This window comes from Leptonychotes weddellii, chromosome 8, assembly GCF_054177405.1.
Source record: "Leptonychotes weddellii isolate Sample4059 chromosome 8, ASM5417740v2, whole genome shotgun sequence".
Taxonomy (NCBI): domain Eukaryota; kingdom Metazoa; phylum Chordata; class Mammalia; order Carnivora; family Phocidae; genus Leptonychotes; species Leptonychotes weddellii.
The window spans coordinates 107,208,168-107,226,540 of record NC_138376.1 but is presented as its reverse complement, the minus strand read 5'-3'; the positions used below and the strand labels follow the sequence as shown (position 1 = coordinate 107,226,540).

At 42.8% G+C, this 18,373-nt stretch overlaps 1 protein-coding gene and 1 long non-coding RNA gene across 3 annotated transcripts in view; both read right to left on the bottom strand.

Annotated features, from left to right (window-relative positions):
* The window catches only part of HECA (HECA ribonucleoprotein granule regulator), a 47,695-nt gene extending 46,188 nt beyond the window's left edge, over nucleotides 1–1,507 (bottom strand). For both annotated transcript variants that reach the window (XM_081829089.1, XM_081829090.1), the window contains exon 1: nucleotides 948–1,507. In XM_081829089.1, coding sequence (XP_081685215.1) covers nucleotides 948–1,218 — 271 coding nt within the window. In that variant the 5' untranslated portion in view covers nucleotides 1,219–1,507. The remainder of the gene's footprint in view (nucleotides 1–947) is intronic.
* A 387-nt stretch (nucleotides 1,508–1,894) lies between these two features.
* Nucleotides 1,895–5,412, bottom strand: LOC145723120 (uncharacterized). Its single transcript, XR_014147974.1, has 3 exons — nucleotides 5,368–5,412; nucleotides 5,151–5,246; nucleotides 1,895–2,147 (listed from the first exon to the last, which is right to left on the bottom strand). It is a non-coding gene; the product is annotated as an uncharacterized LOC145723120 (long non-coding RNA).
* Between the last annotated feature and the right edge of the window lie 12,961 nt (nucleotides 5,413–18,373).

The window sequence follows — 18,373 nt, the reverse complement described above, 5'->3', positions numbered from 1 at the left end:
AGCCAGATATAAAGATCCTAATCTCCCTTCATTAAATTATGCCTCTATTCCCTTCCCTGAAAAACTGCCTGACCAGAGGAATTCAAAGAACTGTCCAAGTAAGAAAAAAGTGTTTGCCTAGCACTCTGTAACGAAAACCATGTCTCTGTAGTGACAACGGCAATCCTGTCACATCTTCGCTATTCCCTAAGTACCCCGACAAAGGTGCATTCAGGCACTACCTAAGATTAGTAGGCTTCCTTTTAAAACTGTGAAACAGAATCGTATAGAGCATGATTTTTTTTTTTTTAACTCCGGTCTGAGAACGGAAGTCAAGTTCAGATTCTCTTCCTTCCTCAAGCGAGCAGGAGAATTAAAGAGCGCGCGCGCGCACAAGCACGCACACACACGCCCTATAGTAAAAATGTCTCGGGGCCTCTTCACCTGTGGCAATTGCTGCGGCAAGCCTGGATTTGCTGGGATTTAAGGCTCTTCCTCACTCGGGAGGAAAGACGAGGGGGTGAGGGGGACACAGGGAAGAATGAACTGGTGTCTAAGTTTCCAATCGGATCATTCTTTTCAACTTGGGCAGCTCTTTCCAACCTCCCCTTCCCCCCTTCCCCCCTTCCCCCACGGCCCGGAGCACACACTCGGCCCCGCCAGCACGGGCAGGGCCCGAGGGGAGCACGGCCGCCGCCGAGCACCCCGGCGCCCCTCGGGGTCTGAGGCGCAGCCGACCCCGGGCGCGCGGCCGCGGAGCGGAGCAGACCCCGGGAACGGGTCGAGGATTCGTCGTCGCCGCTAGGCGTGGGGACCTGGAAGGGGCAGCCTCCGCGGGGCGGAGAGGCGGGGTGAGCACTTCCTGACTCTCGCATTGTCCACGCACCGCCCGCGCCGCCCCGGGCCCCGCCACCGCGCCGTCCCCGTCGGGGAGGAAGTTGGCGCTCGCCCCGCCAGCCCCGTCTTACCGTTCTTGGCGTCGCCTGCGGCTGCAGCCCCCGCGGCGGCCGCGGCGTTGGCGGCGCCAGTCCCCGCGCCTCCGGTGCCCGCCGCACCCCCAGTGCCCGGAGCTCCCGCCGCCGGCGCTCCGCAGCCGGCCGCCGCCGCCAGCCCCCCCCCGGCCGCCGCGCCCGCCGCGCCCGCCGCTGCCAGGGCCCCGGCTCCATTTTCCTGCTCGTCCCCGCTGCTGTTGGCGCGCTTGTTTTTGCGACCGCCTTTGCTGTTTTTGGGGTTGGGCATCTCGCGAGCGTCCAGGTGCCTGGCGTCAGCGAAGGCGGCTCCCCGCCGCACGGCCGCTCCCGGCCCGCGCGGAGCCGGCTCTGGGAGGGAGAGAATGGAGGGCGCGGGCCGGCGGCTCCTCCGGCGCCCGTCTAACCGCGCGGCCCCCGCCGCGCCATCCCGGCCGCCGCGCCCTCTCCGGCTTCCTGGAGCCGGCGCGCAGCCACCCGAGGCTCGCAGCCGCGCGAGCGCCGCGGGCTCGGGACGCGAGCGAGACGCTCCCGAGCCGGAGGGAAAAGGCGGGTCTCCGGCTTGTTTTGATTCGGCTTCGCTGACACGCTCTGGCCCCGCCCCCGCCCGTGACGACACTGGGGATTCGGCCTGGCCACGCCCACCAAGTGACCTCACGGCGGACTGGCCCGCCCGCGTGACGTCACGCCCCCGCTGAGCCGGCCACTTTCGAGTGACGTCATCCTGGCGCCCTCACCGCGGAGCTACTGGGCATCTGCGAAGCGAGCTTCGTGAAGTGGCCCCCTAAGCCAATACGGTGGCATCTCAAGTAGTTATTCGGTGGCCTCCTGACCTTCATGTGATTGAGGCTTAGAACAATATGGTCCGGAAAAATAGGCGGGTGACTAGAACAAGAAGTTAAAACAAAGGATTTCGGATTAATAATCCACCAAAACACCTCACCCTTCAAGATCAGTTTTAGGTTCAGTAATTACAGAAATAAGATTGAGTTCCCAGACAATGGAAATGAATGAGAAGCCTGCACGGTGTGGTGGTGAAAGTAGTTCGTACAAACAGGACCCACCATCCGGGGATAAAACTCAATGTTGCCTGTGATCCCGAAGCAAGTGGGGGGAAAATGCAACCCCCATGGACAGGGCTGAGCTGCCTTGAAAGAGCGATGGCTGCGTCGTGAGCAGAGTCGGATTAGAATGTGACACCTGTGAAGAGAAGCAATGACATGAGGGCAGGAGACAGACCCCTGGGGAGAGTTTTACATGGGCTCCCATTTCTGCAACTTTATTCTGTCTTTTCACAGACCAGCTCCTTCCCAACCTCAGGTCCCAGATCAAACACACTTCCTACAGGATGTAACAGAAACACCTTCCCGGAGGAGCTATCAGAAGTATCTCTCATTAAGTTTGTCAATGTACATGTTTACTTATTTCCTATCTATCTCCTCGCTCACATGAAAGCTCCATAGGTAGTAGATTCTATCAGTGTTGGGCACCTCAGGGAACAACAGCTAGCTTGTATTTGTTGAGTGTATAAATTAGGTTCTTTTTCCCATGAACTATGGAGGAAAACTATTTTAGCTGACAATTAACAGTTTCCTCTCCTATAGTGTAATCTTCTTTAATTAACCCAGCTCTTCAGTAAAGGCTCCGTGGCTGTGATGTAAAGCTTAAAGAGACAGGCAAGGAAGCATAGGGGGGAGAACCCTCCCCGTGCTCCTCACCTAATGGAGGGATTCTGACTGGGAGCAGAGTCCATAGTAGAGCTTGGAGCTACTGGGAGGAGCCTGGATACTCAGGAGCAACTGCTGGTTGGACTTTTCAGCAGGAAAATGATGAACCGTTTAATTTCCCAAGTATATATTGATGGTTACATTAGATAGACACATACTTTGTGCCTATATTTTCATATCGATTTCTACCCCACCCTGACTTCCTCTGAGCACTAGAAGAGCAGGGTTTGAGTCTATCTTTCTACCTAACTCTGCAGAGTCTAGCAGAGAGCCTGACCCACAGAAAGCAGTCAGTAAAAATCTGTTGAATGGGGAATGTCAAATGCACTCTTCTTCTGGCTACATCTTTCTGAATCTTGAAGTCTCAACTAAATCATCAATTCTCTAGGAAGCCTCCTCTGATAGCCCAAGGCTAGATTTGCCACCGGGGCTCCCTGTACCTTCGCCAACAAAACAGCTTGCACACAAAGGTATGCAAATGCCTGTTTACTAGTCTTTCTGGGCCCCCACTGGACTAGCAAACCTGTAACAGAAACTGTGTCTTTCTTAGTCATCACTGTATCCTTGGTGCCTAGCACAGTGCATGGTACTCAGTAGGTATTTATTAATGCATGACAAGTACATGAATAAATGAATGGACAAATGCTTTGAAGGTATATGCAGCAGGATTTGGTCACCACCTGGACCTGTGAAGTCAAAAAATTCTAAAAACTGGAGGAAATGCTGCTGGTGGTTAATTAAATGGAGACTTCAGGGAGAGGATGGAGGAGCTGGGGACAAAGATAATTAGTTAATGTGGCCAGTTCAGACTTAGCTTAATTTCATTACTGGGATCCTTCACTGGAGGTGGCTGAGAGATCTCACAGTATTTTGGTGACCTTGGCTTTGGCCTTTTTTTTTTTTTTTTTTTTTTTTTTGAGTGGTGAGAATGAAGAAGTTTTATGTTAGAATACAAGAAAATTGAGATAATTATTTTCTTGAATAAGCACATTGCTGTCATGTCATATTGGATCAGAGTAAGTGTGCATGTACCCTGCAGACAGATATTCACACCAGCTGCCTCCTACCTCTACATAACTGAGACTTCAGAATTGGAAGCTTTCCCACAAAAATATCATAATTGGCTCAAAGCACACAGTCATCCAGCCAGTTGTTGTTCTTGTTCATTGTGTAAGCCACCTCCTTCTCACTCAAACTAAAACAAAATCAAGAGGAAGGAGAAGCTGGGCCACTTCTTCCATGCTTAACCTTGCTCATCTATTTTTAGCCTTAGTCAAATTTGATGCAGAGGCAATGGTTCCAATTTTGTTGCTAAAAAAAAGTACTAAAATGAAGATATTAAAAACAAAATTTTTAGATAAGGTAAAGGACTCCATTTCCTACTTCCATACAACATGTGGAATTTCCTTGGAATCCTAGCCCTTTTATCTTTCCCTTTTCACACCATTTCTGAAGGAGAGAGAAAGGGAGAAAGCCTGTCCAAAGAGCAAAAGATGGATGGTGACACAAAGCCATCCCCTCAGATGCTTCCAGAAGGAGATATGAAGAGCTCTAGGAAACCATGGGAGCCCCTATGCTCTATACATCCACACTTGACTTCCCTTTCTTTAATTTCTCTGATCAACCCATGCACATTAAAATAAATTTCAAAAAAAGTATGCCTACACCCAGGGTTTCCTTCCCCCAAAGTTCATCACCCACTCCATACCCAGGTCTTCACAAAACTGAGTAAAACACAGCAACAATCCAGGTCATCAAAGGTAAACAATTTATACCCTTGAGAAAAGGGACAAGCCAATCTTCAGGGCTGGATCAGAATAAGTGGTCATTGTTTCAGTGTTCTTTTTCTGTTTGCATTTTTGCTTGACATGGGTACCTGTCTTCTAAACTCTTGGGGTCAGCTAAGTCCTTTGGGCTAGAATTAGCCTGATCTGCTAAAGTCACTTCAAGTAAATATACCTTGAACAATGCCTATTATCTCTATGTACCAGTTTCTTCTTCTAGAAATAGCCTATGCCCAGAGGTTTACTTTGAGGAATGGTTATAATTCTGATTACAAAGAATTTTGACAAAAGGGAATACTAATGCAAAAAATTGTATGAATTATTAAATGCCATAGATCTGCTCTCCTATTAAACTATTCCCAATTATCAATATTAATATTTTTCTCAAATATGTATCCTCATAACCTGTTTTCAGGCCTTCAGTTTGACTTTTATATTATTTCCGTAATCTACAAAAGCAGTCATATAACAGAATTCTGTTCTTCAATGATCCCTGAACTTGCTGCTTACTCTAACTTCTGTGCCTTCTTTGCTCATACAATTGTCCCAACTCAGCACCAACACTGTCGTGGACCCCAATAATCTAAATAGGACACTTCTTTCAAGAGATATATCAATTATCTTTTCTAGGACAGACATCTCTGGACTCATACAATTCAATACTCTTTTACTTTACACCTCTGTGTGCTCACCACCTGGCTATACCAATGTTTTCCAAAATGGGGGTCATATTCTCTTAGCAGATTGTGAGATCAGTTCAGAGGGTTTCCACCAGCATTTTTTGAAAACTGGAACAGAAAAGAAAATATCAGAATGTATTCTGTATAGAAATTAAGTATTGTTTTGTAAAACATATTATTTTTGTAAAATTTAGCTTACATGCACACCCACAAATATGTATGTACATACAGAGTCATGTTGTATAGTCCATTTCTCATTGTGGTTGCAAGCCAATACCATACCATGAAGTATTTGATTTATATGAGCTGTCTTTCCATGGTTTTCTCACCTCAGGGAGAGCATTTTCTCTTTCCAAGTATATATTAAATTCTGCAAAGACAGACATTATACCTTTTATCTTTTATATTTCTTCCAATGAAGCTACCATCAAGAGTGTTCTGCTTGCATGTTCCATTAATACTCATATATTGAGTTTTGGTGTAAAAACTCACCAAACTCAAACACCTGAAATTTTATTGGGGAAGAGGAGGGATGTACAACAAAACAATTCGGTTGAGCCTCTGCCTTCAGCTGGGGTCATAATCCCAGGGTCCTGGGATTGAGCCCCACATTGGGCTCCCTGCTCAGCAGGGAGTCTGCTTCTCCCTCTGCCCTTCCCCACTGCTTGTACACTCTCTCTCTCTCAAAAATAAATAAATAAAATCTTAAAACACACACAAAGGAAACAAATAAAAATCAACTATTAACCCGAAAACAAAGAAAACAAAAGAGATGGGTAAGTTGTATTTTGTTTTGTTTTGGTACCTTTTATTTAGGAGGGGGAGTGGTTCTCTCAGATCCCCAGAAGATAGAGAAATTAATGGAGGCTAAATTGTCAAAGAAGCCTTCATGGGGAAGCCATGAAGATCAGCCTTTTAAAAGGGCATGAAAGCAGTGGCACCTGGCTGGTTCAGTTGGAAGAGTATGTGACTCTTGATCTCGGGGATCATGAGTTCGAGCCCCACGTTGGGTATCGAGCTTACTAAAAAATAAATAAATAAACTTAAAAATAAATTAATAATAAAAGGACATGAAAACAAGAATGAGTATAGCGCCTACAGAGGGTAGAGAGGAAGCCATAGAGACTCTGGTGTTTGTTGAGTACAGTTGGAAAGCAGATCACGATGGGCACAGTGCAGCAATGGACACACAGCTGGTTATAGTCCAGACCTTGATAACTGGTACAGAAGCTAGAACTCACCCTCCCTCTCTCCCTCCCTTGCTTTCTTTTTCCTGATAGTACTTAATTACTCTAGTACATATTTTTAATTTTTATTACTATATGGTATATTTTTATTTTTATGTTTATTTACTTTGTTACTTTCTGTCTTTCCTTACTAGAATGGAAGTTTCAAGAGAGTGAGGATTTCTCCATGGAATCCTCAGTGCAGGGGCCCCTGGCTGGCTCAGTTGGTGGAGCGTGAGACTCTTGATCTTGTGGTTATGAGTTCGAGCCCCATGCTGGGTGTGGTGATTACTTAAAAATAAAATCTTAAAAAACAACAACAACAACAACAAAAGAATGCTTAGTGCCTAAACAGCACGTAGCACATAGTGTTTAATTCATAGCTGTGGAATTAAAGAACACATAGAAGAACACCTAAAAGAAATAATCCAAACCAGACCTCAAAAAAAAGGTGGGGGGAGGCCTTCTAAACCCACATTACTATGCTCTTGGTAGACATAACATCTTTCCCCAGTAGGTAAAATATTTAAACCAAAACGGGTGGCTCTGTTTGAGGCAAGCTTTTACAGCTAGGAGCCCTGTCATAGCAATAGCTTCTTCAGCAATCGCAGTGGCCAGGCAACTATCAATTTCTACACCTCGTATTTCTGATATCTCTTCTGGAAGATAGGAGATATCTGAAAATTCAGATTTGTATCACCTAGATTTCATCTTCAGGATCCTCCATGTTTTTTCCCAATTAAAGCAGTATTTTTCTATGCTGCCCGTCCAAAGCACAATTTAACCACAGTGCGTTAGTCCTTCTTTTGGCTATCTACCAGGTTTGACTTGGATAATTCAACACCAGCCCTCTCTAAATGTCTCTTTTAATTCTGCACTAAGTAGCTATTGCTGCCTAACAAATTACCCTACAATCTAGCAGCTCAGAACAACACACGTGTATTATCTCACAATTTCTGTGTCAGGAATCTAGGCATGGCTTAGCTGGGTCCTCAGGCTCAGGATCTCTCATAAGACTGCAGTCATGTCAAAACTCAGCTCTGGGAGAATCCATTTCCAGACTCAGTCCTGAGGTTGTTGGCAGGATTCAATTCCTCAGGGTAGCTGGCCTGAGGCCTCCCCCAGTTCCTTATCATATGAGCCTCTCAATAGGGCAACTGGCTTCATCCAAGTGAGCCAGAGAAGGGTAAGCAAGACAGAAGCCAGTCTTTTTTGTAACCTAATCTCAGAAGCAAGAAGCAAGAAGCCAGTCACCAGATTCAGCCAACGCTCAAAGGGAGGGGATATTACAAGGGCAGAAATTCCAGGGGATGGCGATCAGTGAAAACCATCTTAGAAGCTGCCTACCACAACTAGGTTAATATATTGCTTGCAATCCAAATTCGAATTCCTAAGGGCTTCAAATTTAGTTTATAAGACAAGGGTGGATTATAGTAATCATTTCACAGTATATACATATACTTTGGTCTTTGTACATTGTAAATATATACAATTTTTATTTGCTAATAAGACAAGAAGAGAGAAAAGGTATGAACTTATTGGGGTTCTTCCTTTCTAAATTACTGTTTCAACTAATTAATCTTTGGTGATCTTGGATGAGTCAACTTCATGAATCTAAAATAACTTCTGCAAAATAATCTTTATTTAAACTGTTTCAGTCCTCTGTATTCAAAACACTATTGATGCATGGAACGAACCCAAGAGTATAGTATATTATTGGACCAAGGGCTGGCTTCACAGACATCTATTTTTTGTGCTTAGGCTACACTCTGCCTATTTGTTGAGTTAATTTTGATTGAGCTTGAATAGAATTCTTTCAAGATTCCTCCTCCTCCTTTGTTTCCACTTAGAACAAGTTCTACCAAGAATGCCCTGAAGAACACTAGTTATGTAAGTCATGCCTCTGTTCCGGTGGCTAAATAAGTCTAGGAAACACTGGATACTTTATTAGTCATAATATACATGACTATAGTAAAGACCCTAAAAAATCCAGCAATAAAGAAACCTGCCTACTCTCAACTTAGAATTTCCCAAGCTTATACAACCTAGAGATCCTTTTACATGCAATACCCGTTAACATCCTGTGAAACTAGAGTTCTGCTAAATACTTTTTTTGGGAAATAGTGTCTTAGAGCAAAAAATACCTATTTCTATCTTTAGCATTCAGGTGAGTTGATGCACTGGAGAAAATTCAAGTGGAAAGATAGGCACTGGATCCTTCTTATAAACAACCAGTTCTTTAGGGAAAATGTCTTGAGAAATATCTTTAAAACTCTGCAATCTCCAATGCTTATAATGATATAAATGCATTGAGTACTAATGTAAAACAGTTGAACATGCACAATACTGCTTCCATTTTCAGAAACATCAATAATGTTATCATTGTTCCATCGAAGAACAAAAATTTATGTCAACAACCTAGTAAGGACTACTTTTTCTTTTTAATGGAAAGACATCATTACCAATATTCTAACCAGAGAAGCAACTTCCAAACTTTGTTCAGAATCTTTGATGTAACAAATACTGTAGAATCTAGAAATATATTGCTTTGTACTCTCTATATATGATGCAGTTCTTTTCTTTACCATCATGTGAATAATCAGTTGGTCTAGTAATAACAGCTGTTATGTCTGTTTCTGGAGTTAATTTTGATTGATGTTCAATAGAATTCTCTCTCAAAATTTCCCTTCCTTCTGCAGAATATTCATACTGAATCCTTGAATACAAATATGGTACTGCACAGATTAAAGATGGCCACAAGTTGGTTACTCCTCTCTCCAACATGTGGAGTCTATTTTCCCTCCCCTTGAATATGATCTGGCCTTGGGACTTGCTTTGATCAACTAGAAATACAGCAAAAGTCATGTTGCTTTGGTTCCCATCCCTTTAGCTTTTGCTCTATTCTCTTAAAGCTAGCCATCATGCTGTGGAATGATGACAGGCCAAACAGGAGAGGTGACAAAGACTCTCTCCTTGACCCAAACTTGTGTCAGGCCCCTCTGGGTCCTCTTTTTGAAGAGGTCCTAACCCTGGGCTCTGTCCTTGGTCTGCTCACCCCACTGTTAGCAAAAATCCTGCTGAGTCAGTCTATTGAAAATACCCCCCTCTTGATACCTGGTCACCCTCAATACCTTATCACCCTGGCCTGCCTTCAGCAAGAATCCTGTCAAGTCAGTTTAGCCAGGGTCTCCTTAACCCTGATGTTTCCTTTTAGTGATTTTTCCAACCACTGACCCCCAACCCTGCCCCTTGGCTTTAAATTCCTACTTTTCCTTGTTGTATTCAAAGTTGAGCCTAATCTCCCTCCCTTACTACAAACTCCATTGTAGTGGTCCCCCTGGATAAAGTCTGCGTTACCATCTTTAACAAGTATTGTGAATAGATATCTTTTTAACAAAGGATCCCAGACATTTGGAAGATGAGAAGTGTCAACCTATGGAGGCAATAATTAAGCCAGAGCATTTATTTGGGGTCAAAGAATTGCAATTCAAGGTACACAGATTTGAGTAGCAAACCAAATAGTGTCCCACTTGGGAGCAGAAGTCAGGAGCTTTTAAAGCAGAAAGGGAATGCTTGTATACATCATTTACAAAGAATTTTTGATTGGTGTTGGCAGCAGAAAGCTAATCTTGACTGCATATAATTGGTTGCTAAGGCTGTCACTAAGCAAAATCTCCCACTGTAGCAAGTTGCAGGTGTTCTGACTGAGTCCTTGGAATATTTGTGGTTTGGCCCAGTTCAAAAGTTCATGCTTCCACCAGTGAGGACATGCATAAGGCCCACCCCCTTAATAGCCTCCTAACTCCATTTTAAAACCCCTTGACACAAGCGACCCCATTCAATTTTACCATTCCCGGGAGCCATCTTTGATGTTTCAGCCTCAGCCAAGCTCCTAGCTCAGTAGTTCTCAGCCTGGGCTATTCTGCCCCTAGGGACATTTTTGGTTGTCACTATTAGCATCTAATAGGTAGAGGCCAAGGATGCTGCTAAAATCCTACAGTGCACAGGACAGCCTCCCCAACAAATAATTCTCTAGCCCCAAATGTAGTGAGAAGGTTGAGAAATCCTATTCCAGCTGAACGCAGCCGTATGAGTCATCATAGCTTCACCATGTGGAGCAGATTGCCCAGATGAGCCCAGTCAATCCCCAGAATTGTGAGAAATAATACAGAGCTGCTGTTTTAAGCAACTATTGGGGTAGTTTCAACGGTGTGCTATTGTTAAACCACTGAGGGGGGAGGGAGGGGGAGCCTGTGGTCTGAATACTCCTACCATGGCCAATTTTAGGCTACTAAGATGAGCCACTGCCCTCAAGGCTGGGAAGAGGTGTGCAGTCAGCTCTGTGCGCCAGTGGGACTTGCTCACACTGCAGTAGAAAACTGAGGCCACATCCTGTGTACGATGGTTTTTTTCTGTCTGAATTCTAGGCTTGGGCATTTCCTGTGTTCAGTGGTTGGCCTCATCAAGGCTCTCTACTTGTATATTACGGTCACATTTCTATTGGAGGCTTCTCCTTTAAATGCCAACACATTGATTCTGCGGTCTTTCCGGCTTGTGCCATTTTTTGCACCATTAAAATGATCAAACTGGGTTTAGCCAGGAGACTGTGGCAGAGGATCATAGCGTGGACTCCCCTCCGAAGTAATCCCACAATACTCTCAAAATTGTGGTGACTGAGGTTAATAGTCTGATGTGGAATAAAACGTTGCCCTCACTAAACAGTGGGTTTTCTTGGTGAAATGAAACATCTGAACAATAGGTGAAGGAACTAGGCAAAGGGGAACCAGACAGAGCAAGAGGACCACCCATGCCAGGTTTGGGCCCATGCTTTCTTTTATTCAGAAAAAAATCTTTTCCTTCCAGATAGAGGGAATTTCTTGCATATAACCCCAAGACATTCTCTGTTAATTCCTAGAGCAGCCACTTCTTAGGTTTTTAGGGTGGACACTGGATTTAGGTTCTATTGAAAGTTATTTTAGTTTTGTGGTTAGGAGACTATCCAGGCAGCCAAACTTCCTGGGTTTTAGTCTTGGTTTACCAGTTGTATGACCTTGCGCAACATATTTGTGAAATAGGGATAATAATGGTATCTATTTCAGAGTTAAGATAGACAGTAGGTAGTGCCTAGCACATAGTAAGCTCCTCAATAAATTGTAGCTATTATTATATTAGTAGGAGCATTTAAAGTTTGTATTCACAGTTGCTGTTTACTTTCCTCCTTCTAACTATAAATGCTATTTAACGTTCCACGTTTTAACTGTAAACAAGATCTTTTTCTAAAAGCAGTGCTGGTTCTAGGTCAAGGATAAGTTGCTTTCAGCACACAACTTTTGTCTCATCCAAGAACAGACCACACCCTATTTCCTGTTGCATGCAAATATGGGTACCTTAAAGGGGCAGTCGAGACCGGGACCCAGGCAGGATGCTAAGATTGCCACAGAGCGCACTCTGGTGTACACAGCTGGAAGCCAGGATGAGACACCATGCTTTAACCAAAAATCTGATGTTGATTTGTGTGGACAGAAGTTATTGCAAATTACTAATTTAAAAATGAGGGGCGTCTGGGTGGCTCAGTTGGTTAAGCGTCTGCTTTTGGCTCAGATCCTGATCTCAGGGTCCTGGGATTGAGCCCCACCCCAGGTTTTCTGCTCAATGGGGAGTCGTCTTCTCCTTCTGCACCCCCCCAGCTCTCCCTCAAATAAATAAATAAAATCTTTTTTTAAAAAATGATATGGTGAAAACAGTATTTTTGGAAGAATAGTCTAACAGTAACATGCAGGATTGATTTGATAGAAAAAAGTAGTGACAGGGAAGCCAGGTGAAAAATCTATGGTATCATTGCTGGGATAAGATCTTGGAAGTTTGGGATTAGATGGTTTAACGGGAACTAAGAGGAAAGGATGTACATGGCAGACATTTTGAAGGAAACATCCATAGGACTTAAAGACAAAAATCTTTGATTTTAAAGAAAGGCAATCTCACCATCACCTTATTGTGTTTGGATGGATACCATGAATTTCATTCAACTCACAAATAAGTTGTGAGCATCTGGGGTGCCTGGGTGACTCGGTCATTAAGCGTCTGACTTCAGCTCAAGTCATGATTCCAGGGTCCTGGGATTGAGCCCCATATCAGGCTCCCTGCTCTCCTCTCTCATTCCCCCTGCTTATGTTCCTCTCTTGCTGTGTCTCTCTCTGTCAAATAAATAAATAAAATCTTTAAAAAGAGAGAGAGAAAGAGAAAAAGCTTCCTTTGCTATCTACTTGTTTAAAAAAAAAAAAGTCGTGAGCCTCTTCTATTCTAAGGAATCCCATAAGGGTAAAAAAGAACCCAATATTTATTATGTTGGTTTGTTTGCTTTTAAAAGACAAAATTAATTTACTATTCATCAAGACTTGAAAGTTCTAGGTAACACTGGGCATTTTACCATTAAAGACGTTATCCAGTGATCTAGATGTCTTTTATACCAACTCTGATTATGTCGACAATTCTGACTTCATTGGTTTCCTAAGACATTTTTAGGTTCCTGTCTGAGACAAAAGAAGGGCCAGACATTTCCTGCCAAGCATTCTAGATGACTCTGTTTCCCCACCTAGTATACAGAGAAGTAGACTTAATACAACATGTATTTATCTAGTAACAATTTTGTACGATGCTCTGCACTAGATGGACAGCAAACACCTTTCATTTCCCTTAGTTTATAGGCCACAAAAGTTTCATGACCACAACATCAACATGTTGAAAAGAAGGAACTTTTTATTTAGTCCATCTTTTCATCCTTGACTCACGTAAGGAACATCTTCCACCTTTTCGTCTGTAGGTGACATTTTGATTCATGGTTCTTTCCCTTTATTTTACCATGAAAAAGAAAACTGTAATTGTTCAAATGATCAGATGATTCTTTTCTATTTTATAATGGCAACTTCGTTTGGTTTATTTTCAAACATATTCACTGAGTATACAATGAAGTTCTGTGCCAGATCCAAATGCAAAGTGATGGAAAAACAATCCCAGTCCAATCAAGGATCTCACAGCCTGGTGAGAGAAATATGCAGATGTGTCTTTATTTTCATGCTTTTCTTCAAAAGGACTCACAGAGAACAAAGAGATATACAACACAAGAAAATAAAGTATATTAGAAGCAAGTGAGAAAGATGAGGCAAAAAGGAACTCAACCATGGGATCATACAACAGAGGTAGGCTAATGCACAAAATAAATACAAAATAAATATAATGAAGGTAGGCTAATGCACAGAATAAATACAATGTATTTGCTAAGGATCCACAAATTGGCTCTAAGCTTTTTAGCATTCTCCTTAAAAGGAAAAACATGATCAGTTATACAATCTACAGGTCCCACCAGAAAGCAGCAGACAAGTTGCTCAGGAAAAACATAACTAGTCCTGATTGATATAAGGCCCAAACAAACCCTCAAGGGTCCTGCAAATACAGTGCTATGTAATATACTGAAGAACATCCTCAATAACATCCTTATACCAAATGGAGTGGAGCTATTTCTTATAGCACATCAAAGTATGGACTGATGGCTTATCATCAAAGTCTTTAAAAGCAATTCAGTAAAAGCAATTTTGTAGGAGTTCACTTAAGCAGAAAATTTCATTATAGCATGATAGGTGTAGTAATAGAAATATGCATAAAATGCTATGGGAGACCAGAGGGGGCACAGGTGCAATTTCATTATTCAAGGTTGGAGCAGACATCATCATCAAGGAGAGATTCTGGCAGCTTCTATTCAATTTCCAAAAGAAATACACAGGTTTTTTGCAAACACCTAACTTTCATAGAAGTCCAATATTTATTATGGCTGAAATATTATCTTAAAAGGGTTTTCTCATCACAGCAAAATTCACATTAAAAACTGGCTTGCTCAGTTGGTGGAGCATGTGACTCTTGATATCGGGGTTGTGAGTTCGAACCCCACATTGGGTGTAGAGATTACTAAAATAAAATCTTAAAAAAAAAAAAGCAAAACACACCTTTAATTGAAAGATTCTCAATTTCTTTGTAGTTTACATATCTTGGCTCACCCTTATTATTAAATACAATTAATAATAAATTAAGAAAATGGAGTTTACCTACCTGAAGGATGGGTGCTCAAAGAATCAATGAGGGTTTTGAGTTATACCAAGTTTAAAGTAGCCCCCCCCCCCCCGAAATCCAAGACCACAGAACAAAATGAATTCTTCTGGATTAGTTCTGGTTCCATGTTAAACTGCATTTTTAAAAAATGTTACCGTCAAGAGTTATATTTCCACCGAATAACAGAAAGAGAAAGAGCAAACAGAAAAAGAAGTTCTCAACATAAAAAAAAATAAAATTTTTGACATCAAAGAAAAAGTCTTGGATTTCTAATTTCATTCAATAAAAGGAGGTGACAAGATGTGTCTTGAAGGGAAGGAAAGGCAAGAAGAATGTAAAATGCTTCTATGGTTGGTTTTATGAAGATAGTGTTTTTCTTCAGTGTTCAGCCAAGTATGAAAGGGAAGTAGCGTTTTCTGGTTTCTCTATATTATAACTAGCTTCCTCATCAATAGGTACAGAATGGCCTCCGTGGACCAAGAAGGTGAGTGGCAGAAAGAGTTTCCTCCATAACACTAAGATTGGGGCTAACACCGAATAACGAAGGATACTGTTAAGCCTCCACAAATAAAAATGCACAAAATGAGAAGGAATGGCCCAGATGCGAAATCAGGGGCGATCCTACTTGACAACCACCAGTCAGAGAGCATTCAGAAACATTTGCATCTACTTCTCTATCTCCGAGCACATGTGATTGGTTGCTGAGATTACAAAAGGATATTTAAAATCTTCACCCAGCAGTGCTTTAGATACTAAGCTTGACAACATTTTTGTGTGTGACAGAAATAAAAACCGGGTGTTTAAAATCCATCTGCCATCCTGTAAAGGGGATGGGTCTTTCAGTTTAAGGATCTTGTTTGCTGAGCACGAATGAAGTCATCTTCAAGAATTACAGACACCTGCAGATGGTGTGAAGCGATGGGTGAGGAGGGGTTGACGTGAGGTACATTTCTGTGCATCAGAGAGTGGAGAGTAAGTGCGGAGGGAACCAAGAAAGGGAGATGGCTAGAAGTTTCATGAAAGGGAGGGAGGAGAAAAGACAGGAAGGAGGAGACTCATGAATGAGGGCGAGGCAGGGAGCGCGGAGTGATATTTGAAGATATTTGGCAGGAGGAGACCCACCTCGTATAATGAACTGTCTTGCCTTGTAACCACCTCCACCCGCTCAGTCTCCACATACATACATGCATACATACATACATACATACATACATACATACATAAAACCGCAGGGAAAAGACCAGCCTCTCAACGCTGGCTTATGGGGGTGGATTTTCTTTGGTGGAATCAATAGTAGCTTTCGATCCTACTTCCCCGCCAGAGAGGAGCAAGAACGGAGGCTCCTGTGAGAGGACAGGTACATTCATCTGCTGTGTTTTCGCAACTCTGTGAGGAAACACTACAAGTAACTAAAAGGCTGAAGGCATCTTTATCTCCACCTCATTTTGCTTACTTTATCCGTTGAGTTTCCAGAGCCTATGGATTCTGCCTCCATAGTCTCTCAAAAGTAGACCACCCTCCTATTTCCACAGCCATTTTCCCAGCATGACCTTCCCTGCTTGCTGGCAGAACCCAATCTCTCTCACCCCTCAATGCCCCTCACGCTTTTCTGTACTTCACTTACCCTGCTAAGCCCACTCTAACTTAATTTACTTGGATTGGGTATCTTAGTTGAACCTTCTAAGAACTTACATCACATGGTATTTGTACATAATATTTAGCCCCATATTTTTCTCCTACTCAAATACCTCTTCTGTTTTATTTTTCTCTACAGTCAATGTTCTTTATCCTTAAGATAATGGAAAAGTGCACGAAGTAGTTTGGAGATGATTCAAAATAATTTTATTTTACTGTGTACTTCATTTACCCTGCCTGAGTACCTGAAGTATTTCATGGATGCTAGTATATTATGTAAATAATTAAATAATTATTTTTCTCATTTCTGTGGCTTGGAGAAATCTGACAAGACCTTGTGCAGCTGCATGGGTCCTCGTGTCCGACTGGAATCCCCAGCCAGGTGCAAGGACAATGGCTGTTTATGAATATCCCCCACACCAGCTTATCCCAACATGTGCCATGCCCAGGCACTGCTGAGGAGGGCTCTATTTTATCTGCAACCTCCCCTTTTTTTGGTAAGGAATAAACTTGGAGATCAGCTTTGAAGGAGCTCATAAAGAGTTAAGGAGATAAAGTATGTTTTATGCAATATACTTCTCATGCAAAGCACCAATGATAGACCCTTTGTGTCTCTCCTAAGGTCTGAGGTAGATAGATACAGAGCACAGGACTTCAGGCTGCAAAGGTTATTGGTGGACCCATCTATGTGATTTCACTAGAGTCTGTGATGAAAATCAATCTGCCATGAAAGTACCCTGTAATTGGGTATAATGGACGTAATGAATAGGTAAGATATGAAACAGAAGAACACACTGGCAAAGTAAGACAGAAGAGGGACCAGGGAATACATGGGAAAGGAATCTGAGACAATAAAGCTGGGTGACATTTCAGTTTTTAGAAGTACTAACACAGTTGTCTAAGGAATCTGTTAAAAAGAAAACCACAGGCCCAAAATGGCGTCACTTAGGCCCAGTCACCAAACCAGGGCTTAATACCTCACCTAATTGCAGCTTTACCCTCCCTCCCCCCATGTAGTCGTAACTGGTCAGTCAGAAATTTTCTGATTAGCACCAATGAGATAATCTGTCACCTGGGCCCTCTCCATCCCCCAAAAGAAGATGAGGTAAGCCACCTAATAAGACCCCTTGTCCTCTCCCTTAAGGTAGCCTTGCCTGGAATAGTTGTTTGTTTTCTAGTTTCACTTTTGCCAGTGACTTCTTTTTTTTTTTTTTTTTTTTTAAAGATTTTGTTTATTTATTTATTTGACAGAGAGAGACACAGCGAGAGAGGGAACACAAGCAGGGGGAGTGGGAGAGGGAGAAGCACGCTCCCCGCCGAGCAGGGAGCCCGATGCGGGGCTCGATCCCAGGATCCTGAGATCATGACCTGAGCCGCAGGCAGACGCTTAACGACCGAGCCACCCAGGCACCACCCAGTGACTTCTTGCTCCACCCTCCTTCCTGTAAAAAATCTTCCATTTTGTACAACTCCTTGGAGCTCCCCTCTGCTTGCTATATAGGATGCTGCCCGAATCGCTGCCCGAATCGTCCATCACTTAATAAAGCCAATTAGATCTTCAAATTCACTCAGTTTGAATTTTTGTTCTTTAACAAACCCCCAATAGAGCTTGAGAGGGCTCAGCTTACAAATAGGCCATACTCTACATTATCTCACTTTTAAATTCGTGTCTTTATTCATAAATACTGAGATCACTTTCATTATCATCTAAAATCAGAAAGGCGGTGGAAACCACTCCCAAAACCAATATTGCACTGTATGTTATCTAACTAGAATGTAAACAAAAATTTGGAAAAAAAAAAAAAAAGGTGGCAGAAACCAAAGTTTTCTGTCAGATTTACTTCAAAGTCATATAATCTTATATTGGTAAGAGACCTTGCAATCCGCCTCCTCTAGAGCCCCAGAATTCCTTCCACAACTTTGTGAGCAGATGATCATTTAGGCTTAGCTTCAATTCTTCCCATAACAATGAGCTAAGCCCTCAGGAAAGCAGCCTACTATATTACTGGACATTTTTAGTTCCCAGAGAGTTCTTGGGTGAATATTTCACCTCTATAATTTCTATCCACGGGTCATGGTTTTGCTATCTGGAGGCTGCTACGTTATAATTCCTAGAGAAGCCCTCAGACAAAGTGACAATCTAAGATATTTTAGGTCCAAAGAGTAGGGAATTTTAAAAGGTCAAATAAGATACTGTTACTAAGGGGCACCTGGGTGGCTCAGTCGTTAAGCATCTGCCTTCGGCTCAGGTCATGATCCCAAGGGTCCTGGGAT